Raw genomic sequence first — 19,684 nt, 5'->3', positions numbered from 1 at the left:
CGTCATTCATATTTTTAGCATTATGCATTATGCACAGCATTCAATATTTATTTATAACTACAATAAGTATTAATTCAGATTTATTTTCTTCTTTTAAGGAAATCTTTTAAAATTACTAAACACATAATCGACATAGGGAGAGACGTAGATCTCTAACAGTGTTGCAATTGAAAAATGTGTACTATTGTATGAAGTATGTTTTATTAAGTTTTGTTAAAGCAATTTCGGGAGCCTTTGTATAGTCTTCAAGTTTTATTTGATAAAATGCATGCGCTATCACTAGTAGAATAAGAAGGAAAAAAGGAGAAAAAACACTTACCATACGATGAAACATTGCCCTTATGGCACTGGTCAGCTTTCATTTTCAGGATTCGCTTCTGATCGCTGATGCTCACAGGTTTGTTAAAGTCTACGTTCTCCTGAAAACAAAGATGAAACATTTTTTAAGACTGCTTTGTTTCTTCCTAACTTGCAAGATCTAAGAAGCATTAGGAATGAAGTCCTCAGGAGATAAACATGAGAAATTTGTTTTTATGAATTTACCCAATTTTAATGGTATTTGATACGAAGGTAAGGGAAAATATGATAATTCAGATACTAATATCACATTATAACTAAAAAGCCATATTTCAATATAGAGTAATTTAGAATGAAAAGAACCTGCGAGATGCATAAGTATTGTAGAAGCAAACATGTAATTGGAAAAACAAACAATATTTTAGTATTCTCGGTATTTTGATATTACCACAAGAAATACTTCTAAAATTATGGAAAAAGTGAATTTAATTAAAAACATTGATCCGTTTGAAAGTTCATTAATTAATGGAATACAGTATTTTAAAACTAATCCTTCATAAAAATATGACTTTTCGTTTTCTTTTGCCATAGTCTTCAAATCCTTTTGTTTCTTAAAACAAAAGTGAAATTGGAAGACCATAAAAACTAAAAAAGTATAACAGGGTTAAACTAACCAGAATTTGGAATTATTTCTGGACTAGGAAATCCCTTACGTTTGCTTGCACTATGATCTGTGTATTAATCTTTGAAAATAAACCAACAGATCCCCGCCCACTATCCGTTTCCATTGCAACAAACCAGCCCTATTCTCTCATCCAATTATTATCAGACATCAAACCTGGCTTATAATAGTTCTAGAGAGTACAGTGACAAGTGCACCGGTAATCAAGACAACGAGATCCAAATAAATTCAAAGACCAGGTTCTTTCATCTTTTACGGCTGCCATTGAGAACAGAACGTGATATTTTTTGTTAATGCACCGTGTGTTTGGTCACAATGGACCACCGACCAAGTTACAATGATCAACGGATTTTTCCAATAAGTTTAATACCTTCATTTGAAAGCGCTCTTAACAATTCGTTAAGCTGACTTTGTATTATTTTTACATGCAAAATTCATTTTCTGTATTGTGCTCAATAAAATCTGTGACAACATTTAACAATAAATTTAATATCCTTTATAAAATGAAATTAAATGAAATACCAGTAAAATTGTATAAAATGTAAATGTTATCCTATGTATTATAAGAGTATTTGTGTATTTTATACATATGAAATTTATATTTATAGTATCATACGTTTCTCAATATAATTATCATTCTACTCATACAGTGATAACTAGACTGCGGATTTTTATGCATTTAAGGTGAATCTGAAAGTGCAGGAATGCATCTGATGTATGAAAGAAATATATAAAATATCCAAAGTATAAAGTAAAGTATAAATATGTATATCATGTTCATATGACCTACATGCATTTATTTACAGAGGAAGTAATCGCATCAGATTATGCCCCACTCAAAATCATAAAAATCTTGTCCGAATATGTTTTTCATACAGCAACTAGTTTACCAATAATTCACATGTATAAGTTAAAATCGGTCAGCTTATACATCAACATACATACATACATACATACATACATACATACATAGTATATCCTAGAGAAAACAAGACTTGTACATCCGATTATTTTTGTTCTACAACATGCCAGTTAATCTTAAAATATACATCAGCTGGATCATCGAACCATAGAATGCTATACTAGGATTCAGAAATCCAGCGGAAGCTTATCTAACAAGGTTCACGTGTTCGAAAGGGAAGCTTATCTCACGGATGAAACAACAGAAACGAGTTTTCCAAGTTTGTAGAAATATTTGGTGAGCAAACGACGGGTGTCGACGATATTTCCCATGCAAATGCGGAGGGTAACATATGTACATATATTTCAACATCTCGTAAGAAAATCGCCTGCAGCGTGCAATTCTTCTAGTTGCAATTGGAAAATCCTGGAAATTCAGTGGATGCCAGTAGCTCGTACGTTGCTCGACTGTGAAGTGCCGGAGGAAGCTGACTTCACAATTTTTTCCATTACTCGCATTCACTCGCTGCTATTTTCCACACCCTTTCTCCGAAATAGAATTATAGTTACCTACTCGTGAATCGTTTTATCAAAGTATAAAAAATACAGAAATACGATTTGTAGAAGGTTGTATAAAAGCATAAATATATATAACATTGTTGAATGACAACTTATGCGCATATTATTTTGTCAAGGAAGAGAAATGATATGAATATGAATTTCATATGATGATATGACATGAATTTGAAAACAAGGCAATTCGTAATTGTCCATTGAAATTCATAAAATGTATAGGATTTAGTTGGAAGAAGGAAAAGATTTCTTCCTCTCAACACACTACTTCATTACTTCTTTTTCATCTTCTCAACGTCAAATCCCGAGATGTGGATACATAAAGACACAACAATCATCTCGTCAAAAGACTCAAAATTGTCTGCAATTGAATTAAAATAATGGAATGACGCTTCGTGTTCATAACAGCGAATGTGATAATCAGAACGTAAAAATAACATTCGATAAGATAATTTGATTGGAAAAAATTGTAAACACAATGTGTGCAACTATGTACAAAATTCTATATGAGATGGAATGTACATAAATTAAAGTAAATATAGGATTGGCTGCATGAAAAACAAGAGCGATATGAGCAACGTGGAATTTTTATGAAATATCGTATTTTTCCCACATGATGAAAGCTTATTTCATTGATTAAAAAAATATAACGCAATTTGTTCCTGGACAAACGAGTTCTTGCGGTTTTCGTTAACTCGTTTCACGATAGGAACGAAAATTAGGATTAATCTGCCTTCCCGATAATATGTGTATTTTTCAATCGATGGAGATGTTCACTAAGTCCCAAATGGCAGTTTCCGTTTTCCTGAGAAATTGTAATTACGGTGTGCAATTCCTTGGTGACAAATAGCTTTCTCAAAAGAAGAAAAATAAGGTTTTGAAAGGGATTAGTCGTTGGCTTCTGTTTTCAGTGTTCCGTACTAAAATATTTATATTAAAGCTATAACGATCTTCCTTCACATTGTAGAAGAATGTTCTTATACTTCAGATAATAAGTCCAAAAATAACAAACACGCAGGATGAAAATAAATTACTTTAATATCAGAGTTCACAGTTTTGATATAATACCAGAGCACAATTTTTACTTCGGATAAGAGAATGTTTATAGAACCAAAACGTGTGTGTTTCAAACTTGACAGATAATAACACTGTGGAATAAGAAAGAAAGAAATTTAACAGCAGAGTCCAGAAAAATACCAAAGATCCCTACATTGTTCTGTTTGAAAAAATGAAACTGCAAAATTTAATGCAAACAATATTGAGAAGTTCAATACACACCCTATCCAATTTCTGTTTAAACCGCATTTACAATGATATAAATCTGCATAAAAATCCATTTCTACAGTCTATCGATAATTTTTAAAGAGTGAAAATTCTATATGACATACATAAGGTAAATTTAATATGAGAATTCCAAACAATATATCGACGAATGTATATTTGAATAGAGAGGTAGTATAAAGGGACTTGATTTTCAGGAGAAAATTCAAGCACCGTGATTGTTTTATTCCCAAGTACAGAGAGAAAACAGAAGATGAATGAGTAACCTCTGTGACAAAGGGATTATTGATATTTACAGAGGATTTATATTGAAACAAGAAGGGATTCGTGACTATCGAGAAAGTTTCGTTTCCATACTGTTCCTTCTATTTCTGGCTTTTCTTTCGGTGAGGAATTCTCCACCACGGTCGTTACTCTCGACCATAATGTACCAAATATTGGTTCAAACATGCAAAAGATTTTACTTTGAATATCTTAACGATTCTCAGTTTCACATTTCACTCTATAAAAGTTAAATAATCAAAGTAAAATTCTATTTCTTTCTATTTTACTGAATTGTTATTATCAACGCCAAGTACAACTTCTGTAACAAACTCGCATATTTGATGTAGTTATAATAAATCATAACAAAATATAAAATGATAAATAATATACTATTATTACTATTAACGCAATGTAATACAATATATCAAATAACACAATATAATAATAATGATAATAATAACAATAATACTAATAAACTTATTGTACTGTTAGTATGATAGTAGTTTGACTATGGAACTTACGTAGCCATTCATTTTTCCAGCTGTGTCTTATTCCGTTTGCCCTTTGAATCAGCACTCGTGGTCTACTCTCCGCACCCTGAAACGGATTATATTTTGTCAATTAGATACTATAGGCCACACGGAAATACCACATCTAACAAATTATCTTTCACGGCACATAAATCGCATACAAACATACAATCATACTTTCCCTAATCTACAGACAATAAAAAGTGAATCGAATTTCCTCATAAATGTGGGAATTCCAAAATAGAACAAGATCTAAGTATGTTGTAAGTTTAACAAATATTTTGAGAAAGGACTTTTCTGATTCTTTTTAGTCCTTCATCAATTTTTTCGATTCTTTTTGTAAGTATTGTTTACACTACATATATCTTTACCATCTTTATATTTACAACACACTGTCCTCCTTCACTTTATATGACCCACAATGTTGCATGTTACATTTCCATAAATGTTTTAAAAATTACATAGCTTTGAAATATTTGCTTATAGTATTCAATATGGTATTACTACTTTTTAAACATTCCACGCTTTTTATGAACAAAATATATCCAAAGAAGAAAGATAGATAAAAAGATACAAATGTGAGGAAAAATCGTGAACGTTATCAAACAACCTGTTTCCGCCTAAAAAGATTTATAAATCAAAGTAGAAACTCATAGATTCAATAACAATAATTTTATTTGCTATCATACGGTAAAATTAGAAGCTCTCACAATTCCGACCTACAGAGTCCCTCCGATAGCTCGATACTGGTAATTGAATTGGCCCTAACATGGTCAATCAAATCAACAAGATAATCACGATTTCGCAAACCAAGGCTGAAATAGACTCGCAGGCAAACCTAAAAGGCAACGTCCTTGTTTGTCATTTTATTAACCCTCTATTAGTGTTCCAAGAGTGAGAGGCCCAACCCTTTATGAGGGTTTAAACCAACAGCCACCTTCTACGAATAATTATCGAGCTCTTCTTCCAATCAATTTCTCATCTAATATCAGGTCAATTTTCCTAAACTCAATTTGTCCATCTGCTCGTTCTTTCTTTCTGCTTTCCGATAAATGTTTATTAATTACTTATAATACGAAGTGAGAACTTGGTAATGGGATCTGAAACACTTTGAATCATTTCAATTGTGTATACGTGGTACTCGAGAAGATCCATTATTATTATCTATTATTATGACTATTATAAATTATAATATGACTACGAAAGATCACAAGCCTAAAGATACCTAAAGATTACAAGGATGTACAGTAATAAATCGTAAGAAACACAGAAAATTACACGATTAAAGTAACGATCCTCATGTGTCACCGACTTCTGGCTCTTGATCCTCCACGTATTACTGACATCTGTTTTCATTGACATGAATGGGCTACTCATTTATGGTTGCCTTTGCACCACGTTCCTTTGACGAACTTTTTTGCTTTGCAAGCTTCGACGAGATTCGTTTCGTTATTGGCAAGAATGCTAGGCTTCCACAAAGAAAATGGAAATGCCAATGGCAATGGTATGGGCTTGATGTCCTGAGAACTCCGAAATTGAAGTTACCTTACAACCCTCGCTTCCTTTACGATGAAAGTAGACCAGTGATCCCGAGGAAAATTAGGAAGAAGAGTAGCTGCGATTCAATTATTTGGTTAATATTAGTTCAGAAGAAGAACCGCTGCCCTTTTTTGGATAAATACAATAATAAATATTATTATTTATTCTATTAATATTGTTCTTGTGTTGGGTACTGAAGTTATAAAACAAAATACTCGCCACCCACTGTTATTCATTTAATTGTATAATTCTTGATATTAGATTTCTTATTTATCAGTTATAATTATTTGCCATTAAATTATTAATTATTTACTATTAAAATATACAGACTGACCACTGAAAGGGTGCAAGGACTCGTTTCGTCATATACTTTGGTGTCATATATTTTCGCTTACAATAAAATAAATATAACAGAAGGAATAATTTAAAATGTGAACAATGGCATGAAAAATCACAAAGTAGAAATAATATAACTATGTTAAAAATAGAAATATAAAGCTGTATTATTATATGTATTAATAATATACACAAGAAAAATCATCAAATGAAATTGATAATTTAGAAATTAATGGAATAAAAGGATCAGAAATTAAGAAACCATGACAGATAAAGAGTAATAAGTGATTTTCTCGAAATGTTGATTGATAGACTTCCATTATTTTGGACTTTATGTTGCATTAAAGAAATCAACATGAAAATTATACGAAACAATACATTAAAAGAAGAAACGTTTCTCTGTTTTGATAGCCGATTTCTAATTAACTTTAAGATTCGTGCCATGGAATTGGAGATCTAAAAACTTTGTTTGAAAAATCTGGAATTGTTTCTTCTTAACGATTCTGACATTTCTATAGACCTCTGTCCACGAATCGTGCTATGGAATTAAGTAGAGTGTAGAAAAGAATGGGAAATAGAGAGTTTAATTAGTTGTGGAGATAGATACGTGAGAAAGAATATACTGAAAGGTTTCTGGGAAAAATGTTACTTTTAGTATCTCCTGAGAGAATTGTTCCATTTGTGGTGTAGACGATAGAGTTTTGATTAAAGAAAAGGTCCAAAATAAAAAGAGTGATGGTAAGAAGCTCAAAAAAGTGTACTAATAACACCGCCATATATAAAGAAATCATTATAATAAATGAAACAAATAACTCAGCAAAATTGTACGATTTCCTACAATTAATCACTTAGAGATATCACTTTATGAAAGCATCAAAAGCTACTCAAATGAAGTAATTAAAATCATTCTAACTGGAACGACATTGAAATTCCAAAATAAAAAATTTGTATCAAGAAAACATATTACACATGTAAAAAGATAATACGATCCATATAAAAGATTGCAACTGTGCCAAGTAGAATAAAAATTTCAAGTTGCACACCTCATTAAGGGCTGCGACGATAAACAACAAATAATATAATAATGATCTCTTAATTGAAATATTTCTACCCTTAATTCACATATTATACGCTCTTAAAGAGGTATTTAAATCAAAGAACAATCAATTAAACATCCATTGAAAATAAAACCGAAATTATATTTGCGTTAGAACAGCTCTTAAGTCTCTGAGAAGAAACGAGAGAAGATAAACGTAATCCAGTATATATTGTAGGCTATCACAGCCAGGTTCTATCTTAGAGTTTGACGAGGTATTCAGAGAGGCCAACAGATTGTCATGAACACGAGAACAATGAGAAGTCTTCTTTGCAGTGACGATGGTCTCGTAAAAGACAGACTCGTAAAAGCCACGGGCGATAATAAAATACGGGTAAACGGCGATGAATCATGAATAAATCTGGCCTTATCCTAGGGATTTGCAAGCAGTGGATTCGCGAAGCCGCGGACGACACACTTGAAGGCTTCCCGGTTACGCGACACAACCAGAAATGGGGTCACGCACGCGAATGCAATCGCACCAGCCAAGCCTTTCATCCTTAACAACATAATTGATGATACTCTATCCTAAAATCCATCCTCGATTCTTACGACTGAGGATTTTTATTCATCTGTGGAGATGTTGAAGATACATAGATGTACGCAATGCAAAAATATACAATATGTCCAAAGTAACGTGCTTATCATAATATTGATAATCAGTGGCTGGTGGATTTTAACACTTAGCTTGGTGTATTCCACATGCGCGTGTAATCATAAATGAACAGTCTCAAATTATTAAATTGGCTGGACGATTTCTTTTAACTGTGAACACGTCAGTAACTCTGCCGTTGTATCTGGAGTTGCTTTTCTCTCCTTGGTTATCCGAACGATAGACAAATCAGCAGTCCCCAGTGTTTTAATTTGAATTTTTTATTAAAACGGTCACCTAGGAAATGGAAAAATGCTCTTAACAAGAAATCCAGGGAATTAATTTTTAAGAATTGGTATATTCGCGTATCAAATTAAGATTCGAATTAAATCAATACAATGGAGAAAGGAACTTTCAAACGTTGCAGCAACCACAGAAAAGCGAGCAGAATAAATGCTTTTTGTCGTGATTGATTTTATACGAACCACATTTAAAGAACAAAATGATATTCCGTATTTGGCTACTTCTCTCTATTATTAGACCTCTATTGTAATACTATGTATTATATGCAAAAACAATGTAATGTATGTATGGTGCAATAAATATTACTATTCTATTTATTATCTTATTTGTTATGACGCTTGCTTCCTGGTTTAAGATAAAGCTTCCAGCTCACAGTATTTATGTTCTAGAACATACTAGTGTTCGTAAAAATATGAATTTGCACTGAATCTATACAAGGCAGTCTGTTTATGGTATGTCACCAGAGGAATTATTTTTGGTCCGTCATGCAGAAAATTAAGCTATTCTTCCAGCTCCTTTATATTTTCTTTTTTACGTTTGTTTGACTCTTTGTAGTGCATTGTAATTACATTTTATAGCAATTCTATAAGGAATTTTTGTGAAATAATAAAACATTTGAACAAATGTTACTCTTATTTGGAAAATCAAAAGCACTAAGGAGAAACATTGAAAATTCGTCGATGAAACAGGTTCCATTCATTTAGTTACACAATATTGAACATCGTATTCTTTAAACATTATTATTTCTTATTATTTCAATCCTTGATAATTTCAAAATAGCAACAGTCTGAACCAATTTCGTAATAATGTTCCCAAATTTGGAAGTAAGTCAGTATCAATATTAATTTTTTCATAACATTCAGAACCAGATCTCGTAGATACATAGCATTTCATTTAAATTATAAATTCTCGCATCTAACAAATTAGACAATATCAATTGCTAAAGTCATTTTTCCAAATGAAGATTGCTATTCTGCAAGTCAGGCGTATATTAAACTTGTACAAAAGTTGGAAGATTTATAAAGAAGTAATAATTCAAGGAAGTTATACATTTTCATCCTTGTAGTATACTAATGAAACAAGCAGGGGAAGAAAGATTCTCTGCGCAAAAACTGGAAAAAGAGAGAAATGAGGGAAAAGAAAGTTTCGTACTTGAGTTTCACAAACATAGAAAAGAGCATCCCCCTTTTTATGTGGCTTCTACGGTCTGTTCGTTTCAGATCATTTCGATAGTTGCTACCACCTACCACCCTATACTATTTCTCTGTTTTTATCTCCGCAAATTGATTGCAATATTTTTCTTCCCGTCAATTGTAGCTTGTTACATTTTTTGCAATTACATCATATGTTTGCACTTTTTCTAGATATATATATTATCAGCCAATTGGCCATCTCTTTATTTTCCTTTTCGGTTGAACAGCATGCAACCATGTGATCAAAGACGTCAACTGCATCTTTGATAAGTGTTATAATCTTCAACTGCAAGTAGCTTTCCAATTTCTTTGGCATGGTGCTATGTTCTTCTCTTCTTTGAGTTTCTCCATTTTAACGTCTGCTTTTGCATTTCTATCTCAGTTATAATGAATTGAGCCGGACTATGTTGTAAATATGCACTGCGTTAGATTAGCCGCATCTTTTTTTCTAAGAAAAAGATATTAATTATTTAGAGTATTTCCATCTCTAAAAATTGAACCATATATAATAACTAAATAATTGAATCATGTGATAACATATTAAATAACGTATCATAAACATTTTAAAGCAACTGTAAGAAAGTCTACGATACAAATATCTTAAAGAATTGTGGCTTCGTTTTACAATCTGTTCAATAATTCAATTTCTGAATAATACTTTAGTAGATCTCCTAACAGAATAATTTCTCAAGTGAGAGGAATGAAATGCGGTTTTATATACAAGGTATTCCTATTTCTTTTATATAAAAAAAAGAAAACTAGATGATAAACGAAAAATGGAAGTATACAGGAGCGGCTTCCTGGCTCGTTAGTGGTAGAACTCATCACTCATAGCTGAAGCTTGTTACGGAGCACTTGTTCAAAACAACCCCGCTTTTCGCATGTTACTTTGCTAGCCCACGTTTATTTCCAGACTCAGCAGGGTCACTGAACTTTAATCTAGCTGCAATTAAACGTACTATCGAGCGGAGAAACTGGGAACAGAGCTACGTAAATATCAGTAATTTTCGCCGGACTGAAAATGGTCCACATAGTTCCTTGGACACTAGCAACTATCGTCTCTCGTTTTATATTGTAAAACTGTGAGACACTATGGTGCAAAAATACCTACCGCCTTTGAATGACGATGAGACAATAGTATTGTGGTAATTAAAAGACAATAGAATTCTACCAATGAAGTTACAATTCCAGTAATAAATTTTCAATTATAATAATAGAATTATAGTTACTATTATTATTAGCATTACTCATAATCTCTGCCTTCCGCCTTAGGATGACTTTCAGCTTATACTTGCTCCTATTTTCGTATCTCTGGAATCTATTAAAATTATAGCAATTAAAACTGATACAATCTTTTAATTTAATAATATTCAACATACCAGAGAATACTTTCCAAGTTATTTGCTATTATAACTGTCGTTTCTCAAGGGAAACTAGGTCTTTAATTTCTTCAGAATCTTACACATACCCATTTCTCATTCTACTTTGACAACAGAAACAACTAATTGTTTAAAATTTTATTCGAGACTCGTTATGAACACAAGTCATAGTTAGAGGAACATTTGACTAAAAGGATATTCCAGGAAGAAATCTGTAAATGCATTGTTTATTATATGTTATATAATATCCATAATATTGATAAGATTGTATTAATATTATGCGAGAAATAATAAACATTGGACTCGCACAATAAAAAGGGAGAGGAAAATGATATCTGTGCAGGTTGTATAATGCTCTAATGGAACTTTAACAAAATGTGCAAATTAGTTAGAGGTATAAGGGTGCATCGAGGTTAAACTACCGATTTCTGTGAATTGACAACCAGATTATTAGCCACGGATAACGAACCACCTTGTCTGCAACATTAATCTCTTTGAGAGATTAATTCTCGATACAGGGAGGAACGTTGTAGAAACAAACGATCAGATAACGTGATTACTGTAATAGTGATCGTAAATAACAGTAATTAGGAGGATACAGAATCACGTACGGTCGTAGTTGCAACTCTCTGAACGACTCTACACCAAAGTACAATAATGATTGCAGAAACCTATCCTTGACACTGGCGGCATAACAACATTTTCATAATTATTATTCTAGAAATATCGACGTTTATTGAAGAGGTATATCGTATGGTATATCGCATTAGGAAATTGTAAAAATTAAGTTTTTCTAAATTCAGTAACGTAGACATGTTAATTTTTACATATATAATAAACTTTTCCTAATTAGTTGACTTAATTAGTTGACTTTTCTACAACTTTATTGTATCTTTGTTAAATTATTAATTGGAATAAAGAAATTTTTTCAAGAAATTCTATATGGAGCAAGTGGAATATGAAATAATAAAGATCTGGAAGTAGTTCTTAATATCATAAGGAAGATCTTGTTTGATCATGGATGGGCATTGTGCCACGATTTAATAATATTCAAGGAGAAATCAACATCTATCAGCCAATGGAGCACGAAAAATATTGAAGATGATTTACAGATAATTACAATTTTAATAACACTTTGAAGTGGAGACTGTGTGTCATGTTGCAATAATGTTCTCAGACAAATCAATAGTTGTCGACCAATAACAAAAATTTCACAGGTATTTACCTAATTCATAAGGAATTACCATACTTTGCTGATCAGCAAGCATTGGGCCAATTTTCAGTAAGCACAGATGTGAGTCGTGCTAATAAAATTTTTTAATAAAATTAAAAAGATTGTATTGTAGAGTTACATTGCAATTTCAAAATCAGAACAAGAATAAAATTGATGAAATAAAATTATGAAAATCTCTCAATAAAAGAAAATGCAGTCGATAAACCAAGTAATCTGGAATCTCAATCAAACTCAACTCTGATTTGAATGGCCCATAACATAAATTACAATTTAGTCCAACGCAGACACTGCACAAAATGATCTACACTAGAAGTCATAAGAAGAAGTCAGAGTGGACAAGTAAACTACAAAGGACGATGGGTTTGTGAAGTTGAGCAAATCTTCACTTAGGATTTTTATAACAAGTAAACAGTATTTGTTTGTCAACGATTTGTCTACGTTTGTCCAATCAAAATTTTCATTTGCCCACCCCTTCAGAAAAAGATTACCAAGAAATTAAAAAAATTTGTTATCAGCATCCCCAAGAATTATATCCCATTTACAAATCGATGAAATATCTTCATGGTGGTACTGACAACAAATTTCTTAATTTGGTGGTAATCTTTAATTGAAGTGTGCACGAATAAACATTTTGATTAGATAAATGTGAAATGTGGCCAAATAGTGGACAAACGAATGCCGTTTGATTCTTGCAAAAAAAATCCGCGCTTGGGGATATCAACTTCACAGACCTAAGGAATATCTTTGAACGACCTGATGACACCAAAGACCGTTTCAAGAGATCGATAGAGGATCGTCTCATGGAAACCATACATACATATATATAGAAGATCGTATATACGCAGAAGGCAATAGGTTGAAAGTAAAGTGGGGCCGATGTCACGCTATTAATTGGTTTACTCCGCAATGTGTCATCTCTGTAATTAATGCCCTGAAGGGCCAACAAAGGCGCGTTTCTGTCTTAATACGATGAGTCACGTGCCGAATGCCGAACACATTGTGTGACGTTACGTGGAAGCTTCGTGACGCTACGAGCTTCGTGATACTACGAACTTCGCAAATTCCAAAAAGCTCGCTTCAATTTCTTCGAAGGGTCATGACAAGAAGTTCATTCTAACGGAGAAATTGACAAGCTGTTAAATAACTTCTTGAAACTTTTACAGTAACTCTGTGATAAGAATTTAATCATCTTTTTCGAGGAACTCGTTTAGAGGTATTTAATTTTACACTTTTTTAAATTTGCAGATTATGGAAAGCAACGATTATCGAATTAAAGAAGTTAAAGCTGTGGAACTTAGTCGTGATGTAAAGAAAGTTTTAAGTAAACAATGTTAAGTAACTAGTAACGGTATATACAACTAATTCACAATTTCGTTAGTCAATTAATTCACATTTCTTTTTGCCAATTCATTCAAAGTCCCAATTTCGTTTAAAAACGCTTTTAACCTGAGTTTTTTGAAACTTCAAACACGCTTTGATCTTTCACAATGACCCAACTATTTCTACCAAAATTCCTATAGTATTACTACTATACTACTGCAACAGGGGGAAGAATATACTGGCACTTCGGCTCTTCTGAGCCACTGGACCCGGTAATTAAGTAACACGCTGAACTTTGGGAAAATTGAGATAATAAGACTTTAATTAAAAACTGTAAATATAAAAAAAGAAGAAATATATATATATAAACGATAAACAATCTATTACAAAGATTGATTAAACAAATCAAATAGTTTTGGGAAAAAGAGATAAAAATTCTGAGTTACATAAGTTTACACTGAACTGAGTATTGAGGAAAGTTGAAATAATCTCAATAATATCGATAACAATGTAATTCATGAACTAAAGGTTCAGAACTAAAAGGGAGAAACGAAAGAGACAAAATTCAATCTCAAAAAGAAGAATTGAGAAACATGTCAATTGAGTACATTGTCGTGTTAAAACGCAGGGACGCTAATTTCAAAATCGATGACGAACAGCAATATTCAATTAACACAGGTATATGACGTTTACAATTAATTTCACATCTTTGATAATTATTTCTTTTCAGCAACGCGTCACTTCTGCTGCGGTACGGGATGATAATGTTTATCCAAGAAAATGCCGAGAATGGTCAGAGTTCCTCACGCAGTCTCTGTTACTCCAAATTTCCATAAAAATATCCTGAAACATTATCCTTGCATAACATAGGTGTAATATGCCCGAGAGTTGTAATAACAAAAGTCATTAACATTTCATCCGTGATTGTATGGTGTTTTTAATAACAACGAATTTGCAAATTTTCCCCATACAAAAATTTAACAATGTTGGAAGATCAAAGTAGCTTTTAAAAATGTTGGAAATACACTTGAAATTAAAGTATTTCGATATTTCATAAATGCAGCTATAATTATCCATAAAATAAAATTATATCTATAGGGATCTTACCAAGTTAAAAATCTATAGGAATAAATTATATCTAAAGAGATAAATCCAAATTAAAAAATTACATCTAAAGCCAACCCACGTCAGTCACTGAATTTTCAGTTCCAAAGTCTTGAAGTTAAAATGTTAAATAGCAAACCTGAATGGTTACAGCAATTTTAAGTTAAGGCAATCGAATTAGAAAAATTAAATAATTAAATTTTTCAATGGATCTCCTGATTCGACGAATCAAGCATATGCAGAAACAATGTAGCATGCCTACGCTATTCAAACTACCTTTAATCATGATAATGTGTCTGACTATACATTAGGTCGTTCTACTACCAGGCTTGAGAATAAGCTAGAAATTCAGCGCACATGCCTCCTAATCAACCATCAAAGCTAATAAACTTCCATATACCAAATTATCTGCTTCCAGTCATATACTTCAACAGTCAACGAAAACCACGATAAACGTTTCTGCTCCATATGCAGACACGACACCAAAAGAACGTAATAGAATTGTTGTAAAAAAATATTTTTCTTCTGACATAAGCCAAGGTTTATATGTATAACGTGATAATCCACACGTGAATGTCCACAATTAAAGAAAAATGAATGTAGAAAAATATCATTTAAAAAGTCTCAGCGTAGAGAACTTTCCGAGTACAATTATTATGCAGCGTGGAAATTCTAAAACTTCTGCTTTATACTTTCAAGCACTTATTTCCAAATATATACAAAATTTGTTAATTAGTATTTTTTAAATACCCACTACCGGGAAACTGTATAATCTTTTTTAAATTAATCAAAATTTACAATTTCTATGGATGTATTCAGGATACATTTTATGAATGTATGCAGAAAATGCACATAAAGATATTAAAATTTCCCATGGTGGATATTTAAAAGATACTAATTGTAACAAACTTTTTATAAATTCCATAATAAGGGAGAAATTTCAAAATTCCCACATTATCTATTTTATATATTTTCATTTTATAGAGAATACAAATGGACAATTTTACAAATTCTATAATTTGTGTTCAGAAAATACAATTAAAAAATTGTTAATCTCTATTGAGAGAAAAATTGTGAAATTTCCATAAAAAATACAAGTGAAAAATATTACAAACTTTTAAGTAAGAGATAAACCTTTCAAGACAATATCGAAGGATTCTGCAAATTACTGAGACAATGCTGTAGGTATCACAAAAGGTCCTAAGATCTTAATGTACATGAGTGAGAAAACAAAATGAGAGAGAGCTGTATCTTAAAAGTGTTCGTTACTCCTTATTCTTTCCTCTGTAATAATCTTCAAGAAAGCTCATTTATAAAGCCAATGTGCTGCATTACAGACATCGTACAGCTCGCTACTCTTTCTCTCAAGGGTAACTTTAATTAAATTCCCTATGTGACACATTTTTAATACGTAAATGTTGGATTTATTATGAAAATGCATAAAATAGTTAAAATATTTACGCCTGGAGGATTAGACCAAACACCCTGACTAATTAATTACTTAATTATAACAGCGTGAAACTATTAGACGCTTGTTTCAGTCTTTCGCTAGAAGTATTATCTTCTGTTAATTAAATTAAATTTGCTTTATTAAACTTTATAGAACATCTAGGAATATTCTATCAGAAAATCAAATTTTCGAACGTGACGTGGAAAACAATTTAAGTCAGAACTAATTTTCACTTGATAGAAGATAGAACAATTGGAGATAGAAAACGAATATGAATGAAAAATATTATCAAAATACCTTCCTTCCTTCAATACTATTATGTATAGGGAACTGATAATTTAAACGATAATTCCTCTTCCTCTCTCTCTCTCTCTTCTCTTTTTCTCATTAGTTCTTTATCAGTAAATCTACGCATCGGTGAATAGAAACCGCTTAATTTTACTGAACGTAACTAGAAAACATTTTCTAAGTTTTTCTTCGCTCTTCTATCTTATCAGATTAGAAGGGAAACGGTAAAAATTCCGTTTATCAACAGCACTCTTGTTTACTACAAAATCTTGCTTCTCTAAAATCAAAGAATAATTAATGGCCTTAGCCAGGAATTTATTTGATTTAAATAAACTAGGCGCATCAAACATTTTCCTACTTTTTCCTCCAATTTATATTTCATCAGACTTCAAAAAAAAAATACCAGCAATAGGAACTGGTAGAACTGGTAGCCAAAAATCTGTTTCAAGTACACAGATTGCTATCGGATCGAAAGACCAAGTGGAGCAATATGGTATTAACACCTGGCGTCTAGTTAATTAAAACTCACTTTACTAATGTTTTCCTGAGACGATTAGAAACACCAGAAACGGATTCTGGAGTTTATTTATAAAAGCATCAACTGCCCAACAGGCGATCCAAAGAGCCGTCGTTTATGATAGTATTTATCTAGCAGCATGGATTCGAGAACATTAAACTCGTCTCGAGCTCCGCGAATTTCCACCGACGACCTTAATAAATGCCGCTTATGTGTTCACTCGCCAGATTCCGTACTTTTTTCTTCTGTTTCTTCTCTTTCACATTTTTTCTTTTTTTTTCTTTTTTTTTTTTTTTTTTTTTTAAGAACATAAAATACGAAGGAAGTCAGCTTCAAGGAAACATAATTGCCATGAATATTTTTTGGCACATATTTTTATCTAACCAGCATCCTTAGAAATTTATTTGAACTTTGAAGTTTAATAACGAACTGATCTCATATCTTAGACATTAAAAACCTACAAATGATTTTTGTATTGAACGTTTTAAAACCGTAGTAGCACAATTTGCAGAGTATCGAATAGAAAGTTATCAGGATTTTTTTAAATATTCTTCTTGCTCTCAGCTCTTTCGGGATGCACTTTATTTCTGAGAAACTTTATGCAAATAAATACTGCAGCGGCGGTGCTGAAAAACTGCCACAGCCTCTGACTCTTTTTTACAAAAATATTAAATATTCTACACGCGTTATTCTAAAACTTTGACAAGTGTTTGACCAATAACTACTATTACATAATGATTTGATAAAAATAGTTTGCACGCCTCTGTATTTCTATTCAATATTAAAAAGTTGCATTCATTCCATAGAAGGCGTTGTACAAATTTTAAATATTGTCACTCACCGGAAGCTGCTCGGCGGAATGCAAAAGAAGCTGCCAAAAGATGTGTAAACACTCCTTCGATGAATCCAAAATTGATCAGAATCGTTGTTTCATTCCACATAGAAGTTCTGAAGAAATACTAGGATAATCCTCAAAAGCGTTCTCTTATGTCACAAAATGCAAAAGTGGTGGAAATCTTCATGAAGAAAGATCAAAGCACCACCCCTGATTCCCATCATTAGTAACCCCAACCAAAGATTTATCCGGCCATAAATGACAATAATTTCTTCTTCGCTCTAACTGGATCTTCGTTTTAAGATTCTTTTGGTGAAGAGGTAACTGTTGCTTGGATAGATTGGATGATCGACTGTCTCTGACGACGCACTAACACGTCTGACGCTGGGCGCCGTTTAAGCGCGACTGTCTTCTTCTGGTGCTCTATATCGTCGAATCTTACGCATGTGCGATTTCCGATTTGCTCTCTCTCTCTCTCTTTCTCTCTCTCACTCTTTCTACGCGAGCTACACGTTCTTGTCACAACAATACTCGGGCATAGTTATTTCCTCGTCGCTCTGAAGCTCCGCCAACTGTTGCTTTTCGTTGACTCCGGTCACGAGGTGAAAAATAGAAGAGCACAGTGCTGTCCTGACAGAGAAATACTATTTCCTGCAAACTGAATTGATGGTGAAACTGAAGGGATGCTTCGGGCGGAGTTTTTGAGCCTGGAAAAGAAATTGAAATATAATGAAATTTAAGTTGAAATACAAAGTCAATAATTTCATAGTAGATGAAAAATAGAAAAGAATTATCGTTAATCAAAAACTAAATGAACAAGTAAATTTAATATTTCACTGGACGTTACCGCGAGCTACAAGGAAAAACTAGTTTTCAAATTTTAGGAACTAGATTGCTATCACAAATTCAAGAGCAACATAGGTCGGTTTTGGAAGGAGTTTCGATTCTAGTTTAGATCATCTACTACTCATCAAAGAACCATTCTGAACGTCCATCAAACTTCACGGCGCTGAAACTTTGTTTAACTATCAATCATGAATTTACTAAATTAATTATTAAATTATTAAATCGTTAAATAAATTATTCGTTGCACGTTTTGTCTATGAACTAATTCAATTCTAATTATGTGAAATAAATTTCTATAATTGATATATATATGTAGCCGAAACAATAGCAATCAAGTGAATGTCTGCAGTCTTGTTCATCTGGAGGCACATATGAAATATTTTACCCTATTAGAGAACTAACAAAGCGATTGCAATGGGAGAACAGATTACTCTTCAGGAGCCATTCATGACAAAAAAATACAATGTATCAGATAGTCTACAATATACATTTCATACCTTGCTTCCTTGGGAGAATTTCTACTTGTAATTGCAAATTGAAAACGTCAATTTCTAACTAGAAGATGATATAGTTGATAGAAGTGAAGGAAGCAGATGTACAAATAAGAATTCTAAATTTTGGAGTTAATCGATATTGATGATTGAGATAGAAGGGTGAAAAGGGGTCAGAAAGAATTATCTTTGAAACGGGCCACTCAAAATATAAAAGAGATGGAGCACGTGCAAGTATTTGGTGATCGACGATAACGATATTGTAAAATAGCGTCGATAACGAAGATAATGGACTCGTCGCGACTCGATCGCAATCTATTGTTAGCTAAAGCTTGGGCCGCTTTTATAGTTGGGGATGTTCAAGAACCAATCCAATATTTTGTATTTACAATAAAATCGGGCGAGAAAAGAAGTGAAATTGACAGGAATTATTTCCCCTTCAATCTTACTGAAATTCATCTAAATAAAGAGCGATAAGACAATAGAAATTTTCCTCTCTATTGGAATGTTTCTAGAAACACGAATAATTCAATCTCTGAAAGTATTCTAATTAATAAATCTGTAAAATCTAAAGTAACAGATGTAGAACAATCTTCTTTTTTGATTTGATTAAAAACATCGTTCTAATGAATAA

The 19,684-nt window shown here is 32.3% G+C and overlaps 1 protein-coding gene across 4 annotated transcripts in view; it reads right to left on the bottom strand.

Moving 5' to 3' along the window:
* The window catches only part of LOC126925753 (vasoactive intestinal polypeptide receptor 2-like), a 31,565-nt gene extending 13,145 nt beyond the window's left edge, over nt 1–18,420 (bottom strand). Inside the window, exons 1-3 of one of the 4 annotated variants that reach the window (XR_007714095.1) lie at nt 17,720–18,406; nt 4,519–4,594; nt 320–419 (exon numbers count right to left, since the gene is read on the bottom strand). Coding sequence is in view for 3 of the 4 variants with exons in the window: in XM_050741684.1 (XP_050597641.1) it covers nt 320–419; nt 4,519–4,530 (112 nt within the window). In the remaining variant the exon portion in view is untranslated. Of the gene's footprint in view, nt 1–319; nt 420–4,518; nt 4,595–17,719 lie in introns of all 4 variants that reach the window. The other 3 variants (XM_050741684.1, XM_050741685.1, XM_050741686.1) reach the window with 3 other exon arrangements.
* Between the last annotated feature and the right edge of the window lie 1,264 nt (nt 18,421–19,684).

Source organism: Bombus affinis, chromosome 16 (genome assembly GCF_024516045.1).
Source record: "Bombus affinis isolate iyBomAffi1 chromosome 16, iyBomAffi1.2, whole genome shotgun sequence".
Taxonomy (NCBI): Eukaryota; Metazoa; Arthropoda; class Insecta; order Hymenoptera; family Apidae; genus Bombus; species Bombus affinis.
The sequence above is the reverse complement of the archived record's forward strand: the minus strand, read 5'-3'. Positions and strand labels throughout refer to the sequence as shown.